Here is a 19,637-nt window from a genome sequence, read left to right on the forward strand (position 1 = left end):
TCCTGTTTCTGGCTTGCTTTTATACTGACGTGTGTTCAGGAGAGATCTGAGGCTCTGAATTTGGAGACAGGTGCTCACCTCCGATGCTTACTAACCTGGGGAATAGGCTGCATATAAACTATATTTTTGAAGCTTGTGTTCACCTATTAGCGGGCTCTTGTGGATTCTGTTTGGAAACCCCTCATTCTTCTGCACAGGGAGCTTAGGTGCTTAAGGCTGGGTTCCACTACCTGAAGTCAGGTGTTTGCAATGCTCAGCACTGTGACACCAGAGTGGCTTCACAATGTAGTGTGCTAAATGTGACAGATACAGAGAGGGTACAGTACATAGATATTACTGTACATACAGGTTTGATCCAGCATCTATTGAAATAAATATATTTTCACTTACTCTTGTAGGTATGTGATCCTACTGAATATTTGATTCTGAGGTGAGGAATTTGGCTTACACACTTCAGGAAACAGAGGACTAAAAAGTAGGCTCAAACAATTCTGACAGGGATTTTGTATAGGGATTGATATTTCTCCTTGCATCGGCTGCAGTTACATAGCGCAGGTAGTAAGACCGAGACTTTCACAAGCCTGCAATGATATTGGAACCACTGCTTTCAGTGCCTAACCTCATGTATTTACACGGCCTGATAGTTAAGGTTGGATTCTCAGCACCTTCTGAAACTCAGGCCTTTTTAAAGTGGCAAGTATTACTATCAAGAAATAAGACAGTCAAATTTTAAAGCCATTTCTGAAAGAAAAAAAAAAAAGGTTTAAAAGATACAGAAAAATTAAGTTCTTTAGCAAAGCACTTATCAAGAAGCAGACCAATGAATTAAGCAAATGAACATAAGGTATGGTTATACATATTATGGGATAAAAATCCATACGGTGTCATCCAGCTCTCAACTCAATTTATGAACAAGAGATTTAGAAGGATTATCCAGTTCGCTGATGCCTCAGTAATTTTCAATTCCTCTACCCCAAATTAAAATCAAAGCTTTTGTAACTCATCTGAAAAGTACAAATATTATGGGAAGCAGTTTTGAAGTAGAAAGCTGTCTTTTTCTCAGTGCTGAGTGCTGCAAAAGCTGTAACTAAATCTAAAATAGATCCTTTTTTTGTCTTTGGCTTAGCCATGTGAGGAAGTACAATAAAACAAAGGGAGTACAAAACAATGTCCTATATATTTATAGATTGGATATAAATAGTCCAGCTGCAAATGTTGAAGTTCAATTTCTTCATTTCTCTTTTATTTTTCTTACAATTACAAGGTTACAAGATAAGCATGATTATTTTTGTGTAGACTGATAATGCTACTCCTGTTAGATGAAAGACAGAGAATTCAAAGGAGAAATTAATATACAAAGAGGATTTGGCTTATCTTTCATTAACTGAATATCTCCACTACAATGGTGCTTCTGTTTTGGTAAGATCAGCATTTCTCAACATTGTTCCTCTTTTCCTTTTTCTCTTTCAATAATCCTTCTATATCTTCCCTCTTCATATAATTGAAATCAATATTGTCAGCTAAAACTGCTTCCCAAAACCAGTTTACTGAAGAAGATAAATAGAGTGCAACAGAAAAGGAATAAAATCCTAAAATCTGAAACGTCTTTTTTCTCCCCATGATAAAAAAATGTTAGGTATAAGATTCCTCATGAGAAGATGAAAAAAAATGTTGCATGAAAAGTATTGACCAGCTGTCAGTTAAAAAGTGACTCAAGGACCCTATTCCCCCCCTTGTTTTTTTTTAATTAAATCAGTCTGCAATTGCATATAGTTACGTATAAAACTCAAGCTGTTGCTACTGTTGCACACAGGGTGGCAGGAAAAGGGAGAAAAAAATACACTGCACAAAAGAGGAGGAGAAACCTTTCTGTGGATCATCCTTGGTGAAACTATCACTTTTGATAAAAGGCTCTTTATGCTTCACTTTAAAATCTAATTGCTCTGATTATTCAGCTAACTCAGTTGTATGAATAGTCTTCCTCTAAAAGCAGAAAAACAAAGCTTTTTCAGGATTTAGTTCCCGGAATGGTTTGCTGGAGGAGTCTGTCTCTTTGCCTACCGACCAGTCACCGAGCCATCCTGCCACATGACTTTCACCCTCACAACAGGCAAAATAAAGGCATGCTGCATTTTGATGCAAAATTTGTTCATATTCAGCTGCCATTTTCCTCTGTTTTATTTATTTGCAGTAGGGCCTTGTTGAAAGAGCAGTAAGATTATCAGGGCTGCTATACACCCCCTTAGTACTTTCAATCTTCAATTGCATATGCAGAGATAAAAAAAACATAATTAGTATTAATGGGTTTGAAACGTTTTGAGGAAGTGGCTTTTTATTGTGCGTCAGTAAAAGAAATGATTTATTAAATTTTAGTGCTGTGGCCTTGCCATATAACAGTCTATTTTAATGCTTAAGAAAAATTATACAGTGGGGGGAAAAAAAGTAATGATTATTTACTGCAAAGACAACTTGATTTCAGGGTTCTACTAAATTGCCTTTTGAAAATCCAAAAGCATTAAATGGTTCTCCATTGTTAACATCATTTTGTTGAATTCCTCAAGGAAATCCATTGAATTTTTAGATAGGGCCCCTTCTGAAGGGGAAGAAAAAATATTTGATTCTTTCTCAAAATCATACTGATTCATGTGTGTATTACTTCTATCTTTTATTATAGTTCTTACTCAGTTTTGCAGTCCTGACATCAGGTTTACTGGTCTGTAGTGTCACATCTTTCCAGGAGCCTTGGCATCATATTGGCCATTTGCCAGCTGTCTGGCGTTGATGTAGTCTTAAGCAAGAGGTGATACATTCTGCAGTTAGTAATACAGCTATTTCATCTTGAATCACCAAATGCATCGCCAAACACTGGCTAATGCTCCCTCCTTTATTTGTTCTTCCCATATCCTCTTTTACTGAGAAATCAATATGGGATAGGTATTCAAATTGTCCATCTGGATCTCTTCTTTATGGAAGACTTGTTGAAAGATGTAAGATCAGGACTCAAGGCTTTGAGGCCCCCATCACATCTGCTCCTTGATTATATAGATGTTGTCTCTTCTGTTAGTCAAATTCTCAAGTCACTCGGTTTTGGGGATGCCCAGGGCTAAAATCTTACATGTAATGATCAGCTAAGCCCCCAGCTCCTGTCTTTGTCTGCCCAGAACAAACTGATCTTGAGTATTTCTTCTACCTCTCTCACCATCATGGTCAACTCCAGCAGGCGTTTTTGCAACTTGCTACCTAGTTTCTCTCCTTCCCTCACTGTTATTTCCAAAACAGAGGTGCTGCTACCTGTTCCCACAAATTCACTTATTAAATAATCTTAGGGGCTAGGACTGTCCCCTAGCATGTGAAAGACCGTGCTGTTGATCTCTCCTGTGTGATAAAATCTTAAATCCCTCTGAGCTGGATTCTCTAATTGCCAGAATATAGGGTAAGGTTTTCTCAATTATTCTTACTGTTGAACAGAATAATTAAATAGCCATTGCAAAGCTCTACAGATTAATGGCTGAGGAAGTCATTTGGGACTGGCAAGCCTGGATTCCAGTCCCTGTACTAATGGTGTTTAAAGTATATTCTGTTAAGAGTCCCATTTCGGAAAACCCTCTAGGTTAGTGGCTAAAGCATTCAGCTTAGAGACGCATATTAAAGCTCATCAGGCAGAGGAAGATATTGACCCTATTTGTTCTGCATCTTGGGTGTGTGCTGAGCAGGTGAAACATGGCACAAGCACTTCTGCATTCTCTTCTTCCTTTTTCAACCTCCCTTCCATTTTGCAGGGAGTGGCAATGAACTCTGTGCCCCAGGAAATAGTTTGGATCTGGGAGTCTATCTTGTGTACTGTATGGTAGCATCTTATTTTTGTGAAATCCCATCATCCCTCAGATGGCAGTTGTCTACTGGCTAGATCACGTTCATGTGTTGCTTCTCAATTTCACAGTTAGATGACTAACTCTTCCAGTGTATTGTGGAAAGTTTCAAGTTGTAATCGGCAAGTAAAGGTTCTGGATTATGTTAGTGGCTAGATACCCAAGAAATGTTATAGTGCTGAGAAATACAGCATTTATTACTACTGCTGATGTGGGGCACAGCTTTTGAAAATCTAGTTCTTTTCCCAGATGTTAAGTGATGCTCTGTGGAGCTGAGTGGGTATTCAGAAGTGAGGAGTTTCACTGGTTAAATAGTTTAGAGGTATATCATTTATGTTCTAGTGTAATAGAGTTCATCTTTTTACACAATTATTGTGAAGATATATGCAGGTGAGAGATAATTAATGTAAACCATGATTAAGAAATCCATCTACTAGGAAGCTTTCTGGAACCAAGAACTTACAATATGCAAGCTATTGAGCAGCTATGTTCTGGGATACATAATATTTGTCTAACTTAAGTGAGCACCTTTTCAAATTAATTTCTAAAATTAAGAAAATACAGTTCAAAGATAAGATTGTGACGTATTGAGCTACTAATCTGGATTCTCTTCTAATAGTTTCTTGTTTTGCCAATGGTCTCCTGCGCTTCACCGATCCTTTATCATTTCTCAAGTATCAGGATTATGAGACATTTTCATCCCAGTTTGGTCATGTACTTAGTGCTCAACTGGATCACTGGAAAAAGCTGACTGGAGATGGGTAATTTAGAAGTTCACTCTTGAGATACTCAGGGAATGCAGGTATTCAGAGAAAATGAAGAAAATGCAATAGGATTTTTTTAACACGTGTTATAAAAATGCTGATATTCCCCTTGCCAAAGGAGAATAATTTTACTTAGTTTATTGAAAAAGTAGATGTTGACATCCATGATGGACTGGAAATGGTATTGCAATAAATATTATTACTACATGCAGGAGTTGTGGGGAAAAACTGCTAGCAGTCAATTAATGTTTATTCATTATTATTAACTATTTATTCAGAGGTGAATGCGTATTGTTGTTAAACATCTTAATATTCATCAGTGACCTTGTTCTTTCATTTTCCCTCATTTACTCAGAATGAGAGGGATTCTCTTTAGTAAAATAGATGTACAGGCATGACTGCTTATAATAGGAAATTTCTAGAATTATACAAAAACGTTATCAGGTAATTCTAATTTTGGAGATTTCTTAGAGGCTGTATTGTTTCAGGCAACTATATAAACCTAAATTAAGGATTTGCTTTATGTAAGAAGTAGAGATAATCTTCTGCTTTGAATCTCTTTGCCTGTTTCATTCATTCATATATAAATCAAGACCATATATAAGAACATGTTCATGCAATACACATATTTATGCAATCCCTTTACACTGAAATACAAGAGTGCTACAGCTGGACAAAGCAAATAATATTGTGCACAGTTCTTCAAATTTCATACACAGATTTCTCAGGCTTCTCCTTGAAAGTTCTTCTCATCTAGCATGTCTTATTTGTGTCCACTGTCATAGTTACCAAGAAAGTACTTTCCAGTTTTCCATTATGTCTGATTTGAATATTTAATGCCTCTTTTCATGTATTTCCCTCCTCCCTGAACTAGCATAATTCCAGTAATCTACTTTTGATATGATGTCTATATCTATTTAATACTCTTACTTTAATGCTACAAGAGAATGAATGCCACCACAAAAAATAGCTGTCTCAAATCAAAACTACCGATTAGCCTAATACTTTCTTCTCAGATAGTTCACTAAGCACATATTCAGTATCCATCTTCTCCATAACCTTATGAAAGACACTGTTTTATATTATTTTAGAAAAAGTCTTTACATCCAGGGAAATCACCTGTGTTTGCTTGCACTGGCACTGTGCCACTATTTTCTTTAGCCCTGGAATACTTACACCCTTCTTCTGCCTAGTATTGAAAAATAAAAGCTTGTACTAGAATTAAGAAAGAGTTTTAAATCTGTCAGTATCATAGTAATTGGCTTAATTTTCAGAATTGCTACACACCTGATCTAATTGCCAGTTTGGCAAAATACATCAGCTAATAAGTTCCAAAAGATCTGGCACACTGCCTCCAAGAGTCTGACATAACTTGATGGGTGCCTGAGCCATATTCCTCACAGGTACAGCAGAAACAAATCTTGACTGCACTGCTCTGTTTCATGCACATTTAGAAAAACCTGAAAGGTCATAAATCTGCTGAAATGTAAACTGGGTTAATCTCTGCATATGCCTTTAACAGGATAAAAAATGTTAGGGTGGGCTGGTTATTACTAATTATGAGTTCTTTTCTTGGACTTTGTAGATAAGCATAGCTTAGGAAAATGACATAAAGTTGGGAACCTTAGGAAACTACTGCTTTAATGTAGCAATAAATTAACAATTTTTAACCTTCTTTTACAAAATCACCTGAGGTAGGAATATTATCCGTCACTGCAGGTAGCTCAGTAAACAGCTTCAATATGCAGTCACAGCCAAAGATGCATACATAAGTAATAGGATGAATAATAACAAGAATAGCTTAATAACTTTGAAGACAATGTGGTAGCCGCCTTCTCTGAAGTGCTGCACTGGACATTCACTTTCAAGAAGGGCACTTCAGTGCTAAAGGATGCTGAGAAAGGGATAATTTCCATTGGCCAGGCATAGAAAACACTTGTGAAAAAAACATAATACCTGCCCTCCTCACTTCTTCGCTTTTCTGAGCAGTATTCTAAATATCTGTGCTCCACAGTGTTATAAGAATAGTTTTTCAAATAAAAGGGCCTAAAATACATGCTACAGAAAAACAGAACAGGACCTGTGTCTTCCCTCTCTTACAGAAAAGTTATAGCAAGTAAATGCAATATTGGAAATGGGTTATTCAAAATTTATAATGGGATTCATAAAATGTGAACCTTTGCAAATTACTGTCTTGATAAGCCTGAGCTTTGAGCTCAGAGGGATTAGAAGATGGCTGGGGTATCAATTTAGATTTATATCTAGTATTTCAAATAAGAGACCTTGGAAGAGAGATCCAACCCATTTTCTCATAGCCATCGCTGCCAAAACTCCTGCGGGGCAGAGCTTAGACAAGACAGGCACGCCTGCCCCGATGGCCCGCTGCATGCTGGAGAGGCACTGGAACGGGGCTTCTACCAGCAGCAGAGCTATGCTTGTCCCTCCCTCCACGTGGACCGACCTTTCCACACCCGTCACCAGGCTTCTGCTGCCCACGCCTTTCAAACTCAGCCTGAACACATCCCCTCTTCTCCTGCCTCTGTAAGCACCAGCAAGGGGGATATATTATCCCTGTATCTACTGCCAAGGACGCAGCACTCTCCATCTACCGAATCTCTGATTAGCTCCCATCAGGGACAGGGGACAGGGTACTTGCCTAAACTTGGAGCCTGGGCGCTGCCTTCTCCCTCAGATTACAAAGAGGGGCAGTGCTGGTACTCACGGGCCTTATTCGCCTTCTAAAGCTGAGCATGAGTGGAGGGGCACGTCAGCCATCTCCTCCATCTGCTGAGGACCTAGATCAAGTTTGTAAAGATGACGAGATCTTCTCGCTGGTAGAACTGCTCTTAAAGGAGCATGTATCTTACATCAGCAAGCCAACTTTTGTTGTTCAGGATTTAGGCCAAAATTATATTTGTATTCTACACAGATAAAATCTGTTCCTAGAATTGATCATTGGCATTTCATTACTGACATTCTTGCATTTTAAGAAATTCAGTGCTGGTGACACATCAAATTTAGACAATTTATTTTGTATGTATATTGTATTTCTGGCCAAAACATCACCTCTTATTCTTGTAATTACACTTTTCAATCCCCATGTCTCAGATTTTTTTTTTTTTAACATCTGCTGTCACATCTATTTTGGAATTGCAGCTTTTTTTATCCTTCATTACCATTCTTTCCACCTCACATAGTTCATGTCTATAGTTCCAGTATTCCTTCATAGTGACTGCTGTCTTATTTTCATTTCTAGCTCTGCTGTCATGAGTTAATTTTATATTACAGATCAGAGACCAATAAGCAATACTGATCCACTTGAATGGCTTTTAGCCACTTACAAAGAAATTGTTTATGAGCATACTAGGGGGCATCTTCATGTGAGTTCACGCTTTGCTGCATAATAGGCAGAAGGGACACTCTTCCCTCCAGTGTGGGAACCGTGCATCTATTTCCAGTGCTTTAGCACCCAACTTCCCAGCCTGCTTGCAGCCCTGAAGTTACACAGGTACACATGCAGATGCAAGCATATTGGCAGGGTTTGTGCCTACCACACAGCAGCCGCCTTTCTGCAAATGTAAGCCATTACATTTCATTAGAAAATGACACCTATAATTGTATGTCTTTTTATTAATGCTTCCTGTATTTCACTTGCTGTAGATTTATCATTCTGACCTCGATTCCCCAATTACATCTGCCACTGTCTTCTAGGACAGTTTTCAAAAGCAAACATTCAGACTATGTCTACAAAATATACGTTTACATCTGCAAAGAGATACTTTCGTAGAAAGACATGAGCAAACATTCACTGGCACACACATTTGGTCTGTGTAAATACTTGCCTGTAGAAATGTAAGCATTACACTTGAAACAGAATTGAAAAAAAAGTTAGAAGGAGTAAAACTGTGAATAATTTATTTTTCAGTAGGGTTATTAGGAAGTTTAGGTTCACATCATACCAGATTTAGGAGTTCTTTTTCATTCCTGATGAAACTAGAAACTCTCAACATGTAGTATCATTTTTTTTTTATTTCTTTATTCCCCATCATAACTACTTCTAGCCTTTATGGAATTGCCACATCACGTAGTCCTGCAACCTCACCTACTTTTGTTGATATTGCTTTTGTTTGCATGGTAGCACTGACTAACTTAACAGGCAAATACAACCCGGAGTGTACTTTCTGCAAAGTCATGCTATTTAATAGTAAATTAGATAGCCTGTTCATGTTCATGGCAGTCAAAAAAATAAAATAAAGTAGAACCAAACTCCTAAATTCTGTAAAACTAGCCACTAGGTCTAGAAGATAGGAACATTTCAGAGGGACAATTGTGATCGATCATTTTAGCTACCATTGAATACTGATTTGGTAAGTTTTCCTAAGGAGTTTAAGGAGTAAATTTCTAGTAGATCATAGTAAAAATAGTCTAGGCAGTTTTTGTGAATAAATATATCCAAACCTTTTGTAATGTGGCTTCTTTTCTTCCATTAATACCACATTTTACATGTTATAAATAAAATTGTGGCTATTTTACATCAAACGTAAAGTCTTTTTTCCTTTTTCTGTTATGCAAAACATGCTTATAAAGCATAAATCATAAAAAAGCTTGGTGAAGTTGAAAAAGAAATTGCCAAAGCTAAAGTGGCTCTCTAGAGGTAGTAAAGAGCACATGCAGACAGTTAAAATTGCTTTAAACTGGCAGTCACATAGCAGCTTCACGTCTTGGAATGACAGTCCTGTCAACTATGTAGCATGTGCATGAGAAGGGCAGCAGGACAAAAACTCATCCAAACTGACAGCTGCATGTTAACTGCATGACAAATGAATATGATGACATTAGCTTGCAGTGAATCGTCCTTGTCCTATGTATTTAACAGGACAGATGAAATGTTGAATTTCACATGCAAGACTAACAGTGACCACAGTCTGGGGTATTGTAAAGTATAAGCGATTCTTGAATGTCAGAATAAACACTTAGATTTTTGTTAGAAACTTTTAGCAAATGCCATTTGAACCTCAAGACTTGAGGCCAATTCTGAAAGTATCTTTAAGTGGAAAGTGCTGCGTGCTCCCCTGGTTATTCAAATGCTGCTACTGCGCTGCAGCAGCCATAGAAGCCTGAACATGAGAAAATCTGGAGAAGGCCAACCAGCTCCTGTGGCCTGTCCGAAGGGAACAGTGGTAGATGTTGTGGGGGTTTGGTAGGTCTTTGCATACTGCTCTTGGAGAGGGGTCTGTGAAAGGGTCTCCCTTTATCTCCTAAGGGTATTTCTCTTCCTACTCCAAAGACAGTGACTGGTTTTTGGCTAGATACATGTGTGTTGTGTATTCTCATTCTGTCTGACCCACTGAATCATCTCACATTTCATGGGTAGACAACTGTTAGGGGAGGGATTGGTTGTTCCTTCCCCCAGCTATGATACAGCTTGGTTTTTAGGACCTGGCCTCTGAGACGCAGTATGTGTGTGAGCCCACCCAGGCTGGCAGAAAGGAAAACAACTTTTTCTTCCCTGCTGTGTTTATGTGGAGAAGAAACACTGAGACCCATCTAGCTTACATTTAAAAGGAAAACACAATGGCTGATGGTATTGAAAAGAAAATGCTTAGGCTCCTACCCCATCAGGAGAGCGTTCTCCTGAATAGGAGTGTCATTGATTAAGTGTTAAGTCTTGAGGTTGCGTCCCTGTCCTCAATTCATACTCCTGGCTAGCTCAAGCTCTGCACACTGGGTTGCTAACCCTTTAATCCATGTGTTTGAGCTCTGCAGTGGGGATCAGGTGCCTACAAATGAGGTGCGTGGAGGTGCAGGTGGATGTAGCATCTCCACCCTTCAGAGAACACGGCTGGCTAAATACTGGAATTCTGTCCTTAAAAAGAAATGGCATTACCAAGTAGTACGTGACAATGTGATGACCTGTTGCTTTCAACACTGTCTGACACCTACATTGCTGTTTCCTGAGACAGTATGGGAAGATCTTTTACCTTTGTTGCCTTGTTAGTTCTGCAGTAATGATTGCAAAGCGGAAAATGGATTCCTACCATGCCCTACGGGTGGCTTTCTTCTCCAGAGGACAGGCTTCTGTGAGACAGAAAAACTAGGTTTTTTCAGACCAGCTTGAACACTGATACATTTTTAATATTAGGAAAATTAGTCTGAGAAAGGACTTCTAGGACATACTTTATAATAGTTACGGTAGAGATTTCATAATTCAAGCTAGAAAACCTTTTCCATTTCAAACTTGTTTTTGATCTTCTGAAAAGATAAAGAATCTAAAATGCTGGTCAGGAGTGAAGAAACCATACTGTCCCTATATTTCCCATTTCTGCATCAGGCTATTCTAATGTCGCATATATTTTGAATGTGTGAAGTTGTTGACAGAATGAAAAAAAATTAAGTTTTTCCTTTGAGAAATGATCTGGTTATCCTAACTTTTTAAAGCAGTCAACAGTGTTATATGTATTTTTAAATGTCACTTTCTCCTTTCTCCTTAAACTTAGTTTCGATAATTAAAACTGCCTAGTCCTTTCCTCTAAAACACAGTTAATTTTTGGTTGAGTAGTATGGAAATATAAGGGATAAAGGAGAGAAATGAGAAGAAATGAAAATTTTATAAAACTTGCCAGCACTTTCCAGAATATCACTTCAAATAGTTGCTCAGTCGCTGAGCTTATCAAGCCAGAGCCAGCTTAAAGCACAGATCGCTTGAATAACTCCTTGCTTTGACAAGAGCTAAGCTGCAGAACTCTTCCCTGTCTCCCGCCACCTGACCCAGGAGTGCTGTCAGGTACCATAAGACTAAGTGTCTTTCTCCTCTGCAGTTGGGAAGGGCAAGAAGAAGGGGTAATGTGAAGACGAGGGGAGAAAAGAAGGTGCTGCAGACAAACCTAGCTAGGAAAGGAGTGAGATGTTCTTCCTGTAGCAGCTGCCCCATTCCTCTGTCCCAAACTTGTTCCTCAAGACCAGCCATCTCATAAATTAGAAAAACAACTACCCAAGTACAATTAAGTGTGTATCAAATAGCAACTAGGACTGCAGGTAACATAAAATCGGACATTGCCTCTCATCTTTTCCCTGCTTCCATTTGTTCTGCAAGTGTATTCTGAACTTTTTAGAGAGATGATTTCCACAAACAGGACCACAACATTTGTATTATGAAGGTATCCAAAAGGGTTTAGGTATGATGATGACAACAACGAGCAAATGGACTTTCATGACATGAGAGTTGAGCGTGCTGTGGAAATTGTAGAGTCCTTCAGGGAATCAGCACTGCAGAAACAAATGAGAAAGCCGCCAGTAAAGACAACCAAAGAAGCTCTCTTACACTTTATACATGTTTTGAATTGTGAGGGCTACTGACTGGAAGAACCTACAGCGCATTTAAGATTTGAAAGCAATCATACACACCACACATTTGTCACCTGATAAAAGCAAAGTCCATTTCTCACATTTTACAGCCTAATAAGGGATTGTGTTAAGTAACCTAGAATGAATTTTCCAAATACAATGACAGTGCAATCCATAGTAACTATGTTCTGATGGTAAATGGAAGCAGTGATGGTAAAGTACCAATGGAAAAAAATATTTATTTTGCAAATATGGGCAAATGAAATGTAATTATTTAGAATCAATTACTATATGAATGGGAAATGACATATTGTATGGAGAGGAAAAGTGCTGCTAAAATACTCAGTTTGCCGACTACCAACTTTGCAAGGTATGATCTTATATTTAGATGTAAACACTGTCTCAATGGGTCAAAATTCTTCCAATACTGGATTCTGCAAGGTTAAAAGTAAGCTCACAGACTTGATAACACCCCACACACTCAAAGTTACTTTGTGCTTTTTGATAGGCTGAAATAGAAATACTGCCTGATGTTATCATTTCAGTAATTGTACTGAGTTACAAAACTGGACTGATTTGTGAGAATAACAGAAGGCAGTCACATTAAACATAATGTAATAGCCACCTGCTGAGCACCTGTAACGGCTCTGCAACATAGTATTAATGCTGATGCAATTAGCTAGCTAAGAAATTCCTTGTGTGTGGCAGTATCCCTTCATAATGAGAAAAAAGTATGGGTAAGAAAGGAAGTCATTAGATTTGTGTGATCTCTGAGTACTGTAAAAATATCCAGAAAGGATGGGAAATTGAATTAAGGGAAGAAATACTTTTCCCAGATGTTTTGTGGACCCCACCCAATATTTTCAACATCTTTAATAGTATTAAAATATTTTGTCAGCAAAAAAATACTGAAAAAACTCCATCCCTTGAGGAAGGCCCCTTGATGGGAGGAAAGGTGTGCAGCAATTCTGTATATTTCCTAAACTGTGAATTAAGGTATCCCCATGTTTGAAAATTTTGGTTAGCATTTTAGAGCTGTCAATCCAGTGTCCTTATCTTTTGTATCCTGTATGTCCTAGATAATGGATGAAGATTTTGAACTAGAGTGAATCTGCATTTTCATTGTTGATATGCTGGAGAAGCAGAAGAAAGTGTAGATTAGTGGAATGGTATTAAATCAAAAGTAGAAACAGTAAAGCATGCCTCCTTCTAAATACGTAGCCGTACTATCTGCATAGAGTCATCGTTTGGTATTTCTTCTCCTTCCCCCACTACTGTGGAACATTATCAAAAGGTCTTTGAAATGAGCACAGGTCCAGCAAGGGTGGGATTCCAGTTAGGGCGTGTAACTGGCTGACAACAGAACTTGCCGGGGTGAATGTTGCAAGACATCTGGTGAGGAAAAGCCCTGCCAGATGGTATGCAAAAGGTAATTTACACATGTCACTCATATCATTATTTCCATGCCATTGTCTTGGCAGCTGTACTGCAGTCATTTTGGTGTTATCTCCCAAAGCATTTTTACTGCTGCATGGATACCCCTGAACGATCTCATGATACCCTACTGCTGTCGGTGTTACCTCTGCTTTTATTAACGTGACTCTGCTTTCACTGAATGGCATCCTTCTGTGTATACACTGAGCTACGTACCTGCTTGCTTTTTTTGAACTGGACAAGGATCTTTACTTTAGTGCTTTCCAGAAACTCCTAGGTCTTGGGCAGAATACACTTTGAGTTCAAAATACTGTTACAGAATGGAACTTCCTAGCCCTTTTTTTTTTTTTTTCATTCCTTTTGTTTCCTTTTTGTTGCTGCCTTCCTATATTTTTTGACATTTTTATAAGTGCAGAATCCTCGGTGATTTTAACAGGATGAGCAAGGGCAATACGAGAACAGCCAAAATAGCTTTCTAATATGTTTTATTGTAGCCTGTAGGTGTTGCATCTCCACTGGATGTTGTTATGTGAGCTTTTCAAATGACTAGCCATTAGCTGTCACTTCAAATATTTCATAGTGTTTTTTCCTCTCAGAAATCTAATTTTTCCTGTGTCTTTTGAGTTTCCTGTCCTGCTATTGATAACAGTTTTCTCAACAGTATTTACCTTGTTCTCGCTATTAGTGGGTTTAGAAAAAAAAAACCCCTCTTTTCCAAACATCTCTGATAATCATTATTATCAAATGAGATCTGCAGTAATTGTCTCTCTCTTACTTTATATAAATGTGTACACACACACACACACATACATATGTGTGTAAAAACAATCTCTTTGGCAAATCAGCCACAGGACCCATTATAATTAGTAAAGAGCAGTTCCATCCAGTATATAATGAAAAATTAGGAAAAAACCAAAGCCTCCAATCCCAAAAAGAGAATGTTTGTTTCCTAGGGGTTTACTGTTACTAGTTTAGTATGATTCAGCAGTTCCAAACTGCCCAGGCTAAATTTATTTGTGATACAAAAGAATATAACAATTCAGTTCACGTAAAAAATGTCTTTTATTTCTGAAAATAAATACACTCATTTTTAAAACTAAACTTCAAAATTATTTTACAATGGAAGATGTTAGATTAAATAGCATCTTTCTATTCCAGCTCATTAATCAGTGTCATAGAGAGGAAGGTTTACCTCTTTAGCTATGAAAATGCAAACTCTCAATAATTCTGATTTCAGACCTTGAAACCGTGATGAGATATCCCAGGTTGCACAATGGAACTGAAATAAAAACCTTAGTTGATTAGTTTTATAACATGCTGTGTGATTAGTATGACCTCTTGTGTTAAACATGGGAATATTCATTTGTTTATTCGCATAATGAAACAATCAAGCAAGTAGATGAAATATCCAAAAGCTAGTAACAGCATTGTCCTTGCCTTTTCTACAAACAGGATAGCAGCAGCAGATGTAGTAAAACTGGGACTTATAACTTTTATATATGAATTAGAAAAATAAATGTGATCATCTCCCCATACAGAACACAGCTATCGTATATTTTACTGTACCAAGACTTTAAAAAGATCAATTTTTTTCTTCACATTTCTAATAAAACCTTGCATGACCAGAGTAGATGAAGTAACAGGACAGAGCCTTGGTGGCTTCTAAATAAAACATGAAGATTTACCAATTTCTTAAAAAGCCTTTCATGGTAAGCTAGGTCCTGAGGACTTTATCTTCTGTTAAGGAAAACACTTAAAAGAAAGTATCTTTAAGCAAACATTAAGGACATGGCATGCACAAAAAAGGAAAAATGAAACCTGGGCCTATCTAAATCTTCAACTAGTTCACAAAATATATATTCTGACAGCACATTTGTGCAGGACTTCTATTTACAGAGTGATAAAAGCCCAGGTTCCCTAAGACTTCCATTTTCTAAGATCCATGCAATTCATCTGTGTGTTTGAGAACACACGCAAAATAGGACCAGTGAGATGGAATTATAGCACCATGGTTTTTCAAACAATGGAAAATGTGAAGCTGTGTCAAACAGACTGTTCATTCTTAAAAATAAAAGCTCTTTTTTTTTTTTTTGGTGCTCAAGAGAACTGAATGCAATGGACAGCATCCAAATACAGTTTAGTATATTTTAAAAACAGAGAGTGCTATATTTGGAAAGTGCTTTATCATTCATGCAAGAATGTGTGTGTGGCTTTTTCTTCAAAATTTGGTTGTTAAGCAAATTGTGAATTATCACAAGGCATTATGGTGCTGTATATCACACATACTCCTATTTATGGGTGCTTTTTCCAAAATAACCGATGCTATGTAAACATACTCAGAGATTTTTAATTTTTGATCACTCTCTGAGTAATCTACCTATATTGTACAACCATGATATTTACAACATTAGTAAGGGTTGTTTGTGTGTGTGGATTATGTGCTTGCTTTAAAAGGTATACCTTGGCTAGGAGATAAGTCATTGAAATTTTATAGCAGAGAATATTTTAAAACTTTGTTATTGATGGTGCCTCACTCAAATTTCTAAAATGCAAGCCATTCAAGGGTGTAGAGTTTCAAAGGAAACTGAATGTCGTATGAGACACAGAAATTATAAGGACATAGGCTTTTATCCTAGAAAGGCTTAGTGAATTTTGGCTTTAGTGAGAAGTTAAAGAATGTAAGGAAACCTTCCACACAATCAGATTTTGCAGTTGATTTTTCAAGCCTCAAAGAGAGTGCTGCCTGACTGGGGGGAAAAAAAAAAAAAAAGAAAGAAACCCTTCTTATAATCTCACCTAGGTGACAAGAATGGCACTGCTGTAACAAGGTAAATCACTTACCGTTTTCACCATTCTTCCCTTAAAGAATCTTCCCTTAAATAAACGCAGAAAAGAGACTTTACCTGGTGCAGACATTGCCAAAGGGAGCTGCGGGACTGAATTATTCAGTGAGAGTTTGGGAGGGAAAGGAAGGGGAAGAGGCAAAATGGTAGCAGGCGACCAGCTTAAGGACTGCACTGGCACTGCATGCTAGGAAACCGGAGCCGGAGGGGAATGCAGCCACTCAGTGACACCGATCCCGTTTCACGGTAAAGCTCCTGCCGACCCGCCGGAGCAGGCCTCCAGCCCCTAAGCCAGCCCCTGCGGTGTCTCGGGTGGTGGCCTCACACGGCGGCGGCCGGCTCTCCCTTCCCCAGCTGAGGGAAGGAGCAGCTGACAGACGTCGGTCCCGTCCCCTCCACCCCACCTCCGTGACAGGCCCGCGATGTGCTGGGGAGGGCTCCCCGCAACCCGGCCCCGCTGCAGCCCGCGGGGGCCGCGGCCTCTCGCAGTTTCCCCCGACGGCCCGAGGCCTCGGCGCGGGCGTCAGGAGGCGCGGGCCCGCCGGGGCGGCGGAGGGGAGCCAGCGCGACGTTGTGTTTTGCAGGACGGCGGCGGCGGGCGGGAGGCGCCGCTGGACAGCTCCGCAGCGCGGCGCGGCGCCCATGTTCCGGAGACGGCGCAGATGTGAGCGGCGGCGCGCAGCGGGGGAGCCCCGCCGCGGCGGCCCCTTCCCGGAGGGGCGATCCCGGGAGCGAGCGCGCTCCCCGCCCCCGGAAACCCCCGGGTTTCCGCGACGCGGGGCTCCCCGCGGCGGGCGGGGCGGGCGCGGGGGCGGGGGGCGAGGGCAGCCCTTACCTGCTGGCGCGGCGCGGGCGGGAGGCGGGATCCCCGCGCGGGGCGGAGCGGGGCGGGGCGGCGGGGGGACCCTGCGCCGCCCCCGCCGCCTCACGCCGCGGCCGGTCCCCCCCTCCAGGTGACGTGATGCCCGTTGTTTTGGTCCGCCCGACCAATCGGACGCGGCGGCTGGATTCTACGGGAGCCGGGATGGGCCCTTCGTGGCGGCAGCAGGACTCTCCCCTGCCGACCATAACGCATTGCGCAGGGTGCACCACCGCCCGGTCCTCCTGCGGCTTTAACGGCCCCGGCATGGACGCGCCGCGGCAGTTCCCGGCGGGCTTCGGCCCCGAGCAGCAGCAACAGCAGCAGCGCCCGCCGCCGCCGCACTGTCAGCAGCAGCACGGCCAGGACAAGCAGAGCCTCCAGCAGCAGCAGCAGCAGCAGCAGCAGCAGCAACGGAGCCCATGCCTCCAGTGCAATAACTGCGCCTACTACGGGGCTGCTGCGGCAGCCGCGGGGGATAACTTGCCCCTGCTGCTCCGCGCCTCTTCGCCCCTATCGGGCGCCTTCCGGACTCACTCGTCGCCGCTCTCTTCCGCCGCCTCCTCCCGGCAGGGCAGCCAGCTCAACGTCAGCGAGCTCACCCCCTCCAGCCATGCCGGTGCGCCCAGGCAGTCTCACCAGTATCCCCAGTACCACCAGTGCCATAGCCTGCAGCAGCAGCAGGCAGCCAGCCCCAGCAGCAGTGTCAGCAGCGGCAGCACCCACCACCACCACCACCACCACCACCACCACCACCAGCAGCAGCAGCAGCAGCGCCGGGAGAGCAACCCCTTCACCGAAATAGCCATGAGCAGCTGCAGGTACAACGGCGGCGTCATGCGGCCGCTCAGCAACCTGAGCTCGTCCCGCAGGAACCTGCACGAGCTGGACTCCGAGTCGCAGCCGCTCCAGCCGCCGCTCGCCAGCCCCGCCGCCGCCGCTGCCGCCGGCACCCCCGCCGCTCCGGAGATCGTGGTCTCCAAGCCCGAGCACAACAACTCCAACAACCTGGCGCTCTACGGCCCCGCCGGCCCCGGCCCCGGCCCGGGCGGCGCCAATAACGGCGGGGGCAAGTCCAGCAAGAAGAAGAACCAGAACATCGGCTACAAGCTGGGGCACCGCCGGGCGCTCTTCGAGAAGCGCAAGCGCCTCAGCGACTACGCGCTCATCTTCGGCATGTTCGGCATCGTCGTCATGGTCATCGAGACCGAGCTGTCCTGGGGCGCCTACACCAAGGTACCCGCCGCCTCACGCCCGGCCCGTCCCGGCAGCCGGTCCGACCGGCCCCGGCCCCTCAGAGAGCCCAGCGCGCCAGGGCTGCTCATCCCCCCTCCCGTCCCCTCCCCGGCCCGAGGCGCTCCCCCGCGGCCCCGCTCTGTCCCCGGCACCGCGAGGCGAGGCGGCCGTCCCCGGGGCCGGGGGTGGCGGTGAGGCGGGAGCGGCCCCTGCGCGGGGGTCTCTGAGCGACGGCGGTGTCTTTCTCTTGCAGGAGTCGCTGTATTCCCTCGCTCTGAAATGCCTTATTAGCCTCTCCACGATTATCCTGCTCGGGCTTATCATCGTGTACCACGCAAGGGAAATCCAGGTAAGGTTGCCTTCTGTGGGTCAGTGGTCCTTGCGGGCATAGCTGGGGGTGCGAGGCAGTTTGTCTCAGGGCGTAGTGGTGGTAAGTACTTGGCACTTCCCGCTGATTCAGAAAGCAAAAGTGATCTCTGCGCGCCTGCTGAAGTTGGTGAATGGATCTCAGCCCTGGAGAGAAACACGGCGTGCGTATATGTGCCAGGGAGCTCTGCTGGCTAGGGACTGTTGCCTGTGGTTATGCTATAGGATTGCTTAGCCCATAGGTTATAACACACTTTCTTGGTGACATGCCTGCCGTCTTCTGCAGCAGATGTACAGCAACAGTCTTATTTCCCAATGACTAAATCTCATGCTGTGCATTTTCTGTTGATGGCAAGGTTAATTGTCTTCACTGTGCAAGGTATGTAATCTTCACTGTGCTGTCTCAGATACGAGCATACTCCAGGAGAATGTTTAAGAGGAGAGGGAAGACTTTTACTTGACTTGTTTTATTTAATGCTGCACAGCCACTCGGAATGTGACAGAGGAAAACTGTCAAGAAAGGCAGGGCTAAAGGTAGGAGGAACATAATGATCAAAGCTGTAGAATAAGTCTCACAAATACTGTCACAGGTTCTGTCTGAGGAACTTCATTCTAATTGCAGTTGTAATTTTTTTGACCAAGAAATTAAATTTTGGCATTTCAGCTCAACTGAAATGCACAACAGAGAGATTTCCAGGTTTTGAAGGGAAAATACCTTACTCATAAATACATCGGTGCTTTTGCTTTTTCAGATTTGTTAGAGAAACCTTGAGCTACAAGCTGAAATGACAGCTTTCAAGGAGAAAGAAGACTTTTCCACTGGTACTGATCAGTAAAAAAAAAAAAAATAAGAATTGTATCGCACCCTGCTAGTGTGCAAATGAGGGCTGTAGTTTCAATGTGAAATGGTACCATAGTCTCC

At 42.0% G+C, this 19,637-nt stretch overlaps 1 protein-coding gene and 1 long non-coding RNA gene across 4 annotated transcripts in view; one reads left to right on the forward strand and one right to left on the reverse strand.

Annotated features, from left to right (window-relative positions):
* The window catches only part of LOC129199786 (uncharacterized), a 36,529-nt gene extending 19,364 nt beyond the window's left edge, over positions 1–17,165 (reverse strand). Inside the window, exon 1 of the long non-coding RNA XR_008574743.1 lies at positions 17,090–17,165. This is a non-coding gene — a long non-coding RNA (uncharacterized LOC129199786). The remainder of the gene's footprint in view (positions 1–17,089) is intronic.
* Positions 16,861–19,637, forward strand: part of KCNN2 (potassium calcium-activated channel subfamily N member 2) — a 70,575-nt gene continuing 67,798 nt past the window's right edge. For 2 of the 3 annotated variants that reach the window (XM_054810805.1, XM_054810806.1), the window contains exons 1-3: positions 16,861–16,918; positions 17,208–18,349; positions 18,603–18,698. In XM_054810805.1, coding sequence (XP_054666780.1) covers positions 16,897–16,918; positions 17,208–18,349; positions 18,603–18,698 — 1,260 coding nt within the window. In that variant the 5' untranslated portion in view covers positions 16,861–16,896. Of the gene's footprint in view, positions 16,919–17,207; positions 18,350–18,602; positions 18,699–19,637 lie in introns of those variants that run through there. The other variant, XM_054810807.1, reaches the window with a different exon arrangement.

This window comes from Grus americana, chromosome Z (assembly GCF_028858705.1).
Source record: "Grus americana isolate bGruAme1 chromosome Z, bGruAme1.mat, whole genome shotgun sequence".
Classification (NCBI taxonomy): domain Eukaryota; kingdom Metazoa; phylum Chordata; class Aves; order Gruiformes; family Gruidae; genus Grus; species Grus americana.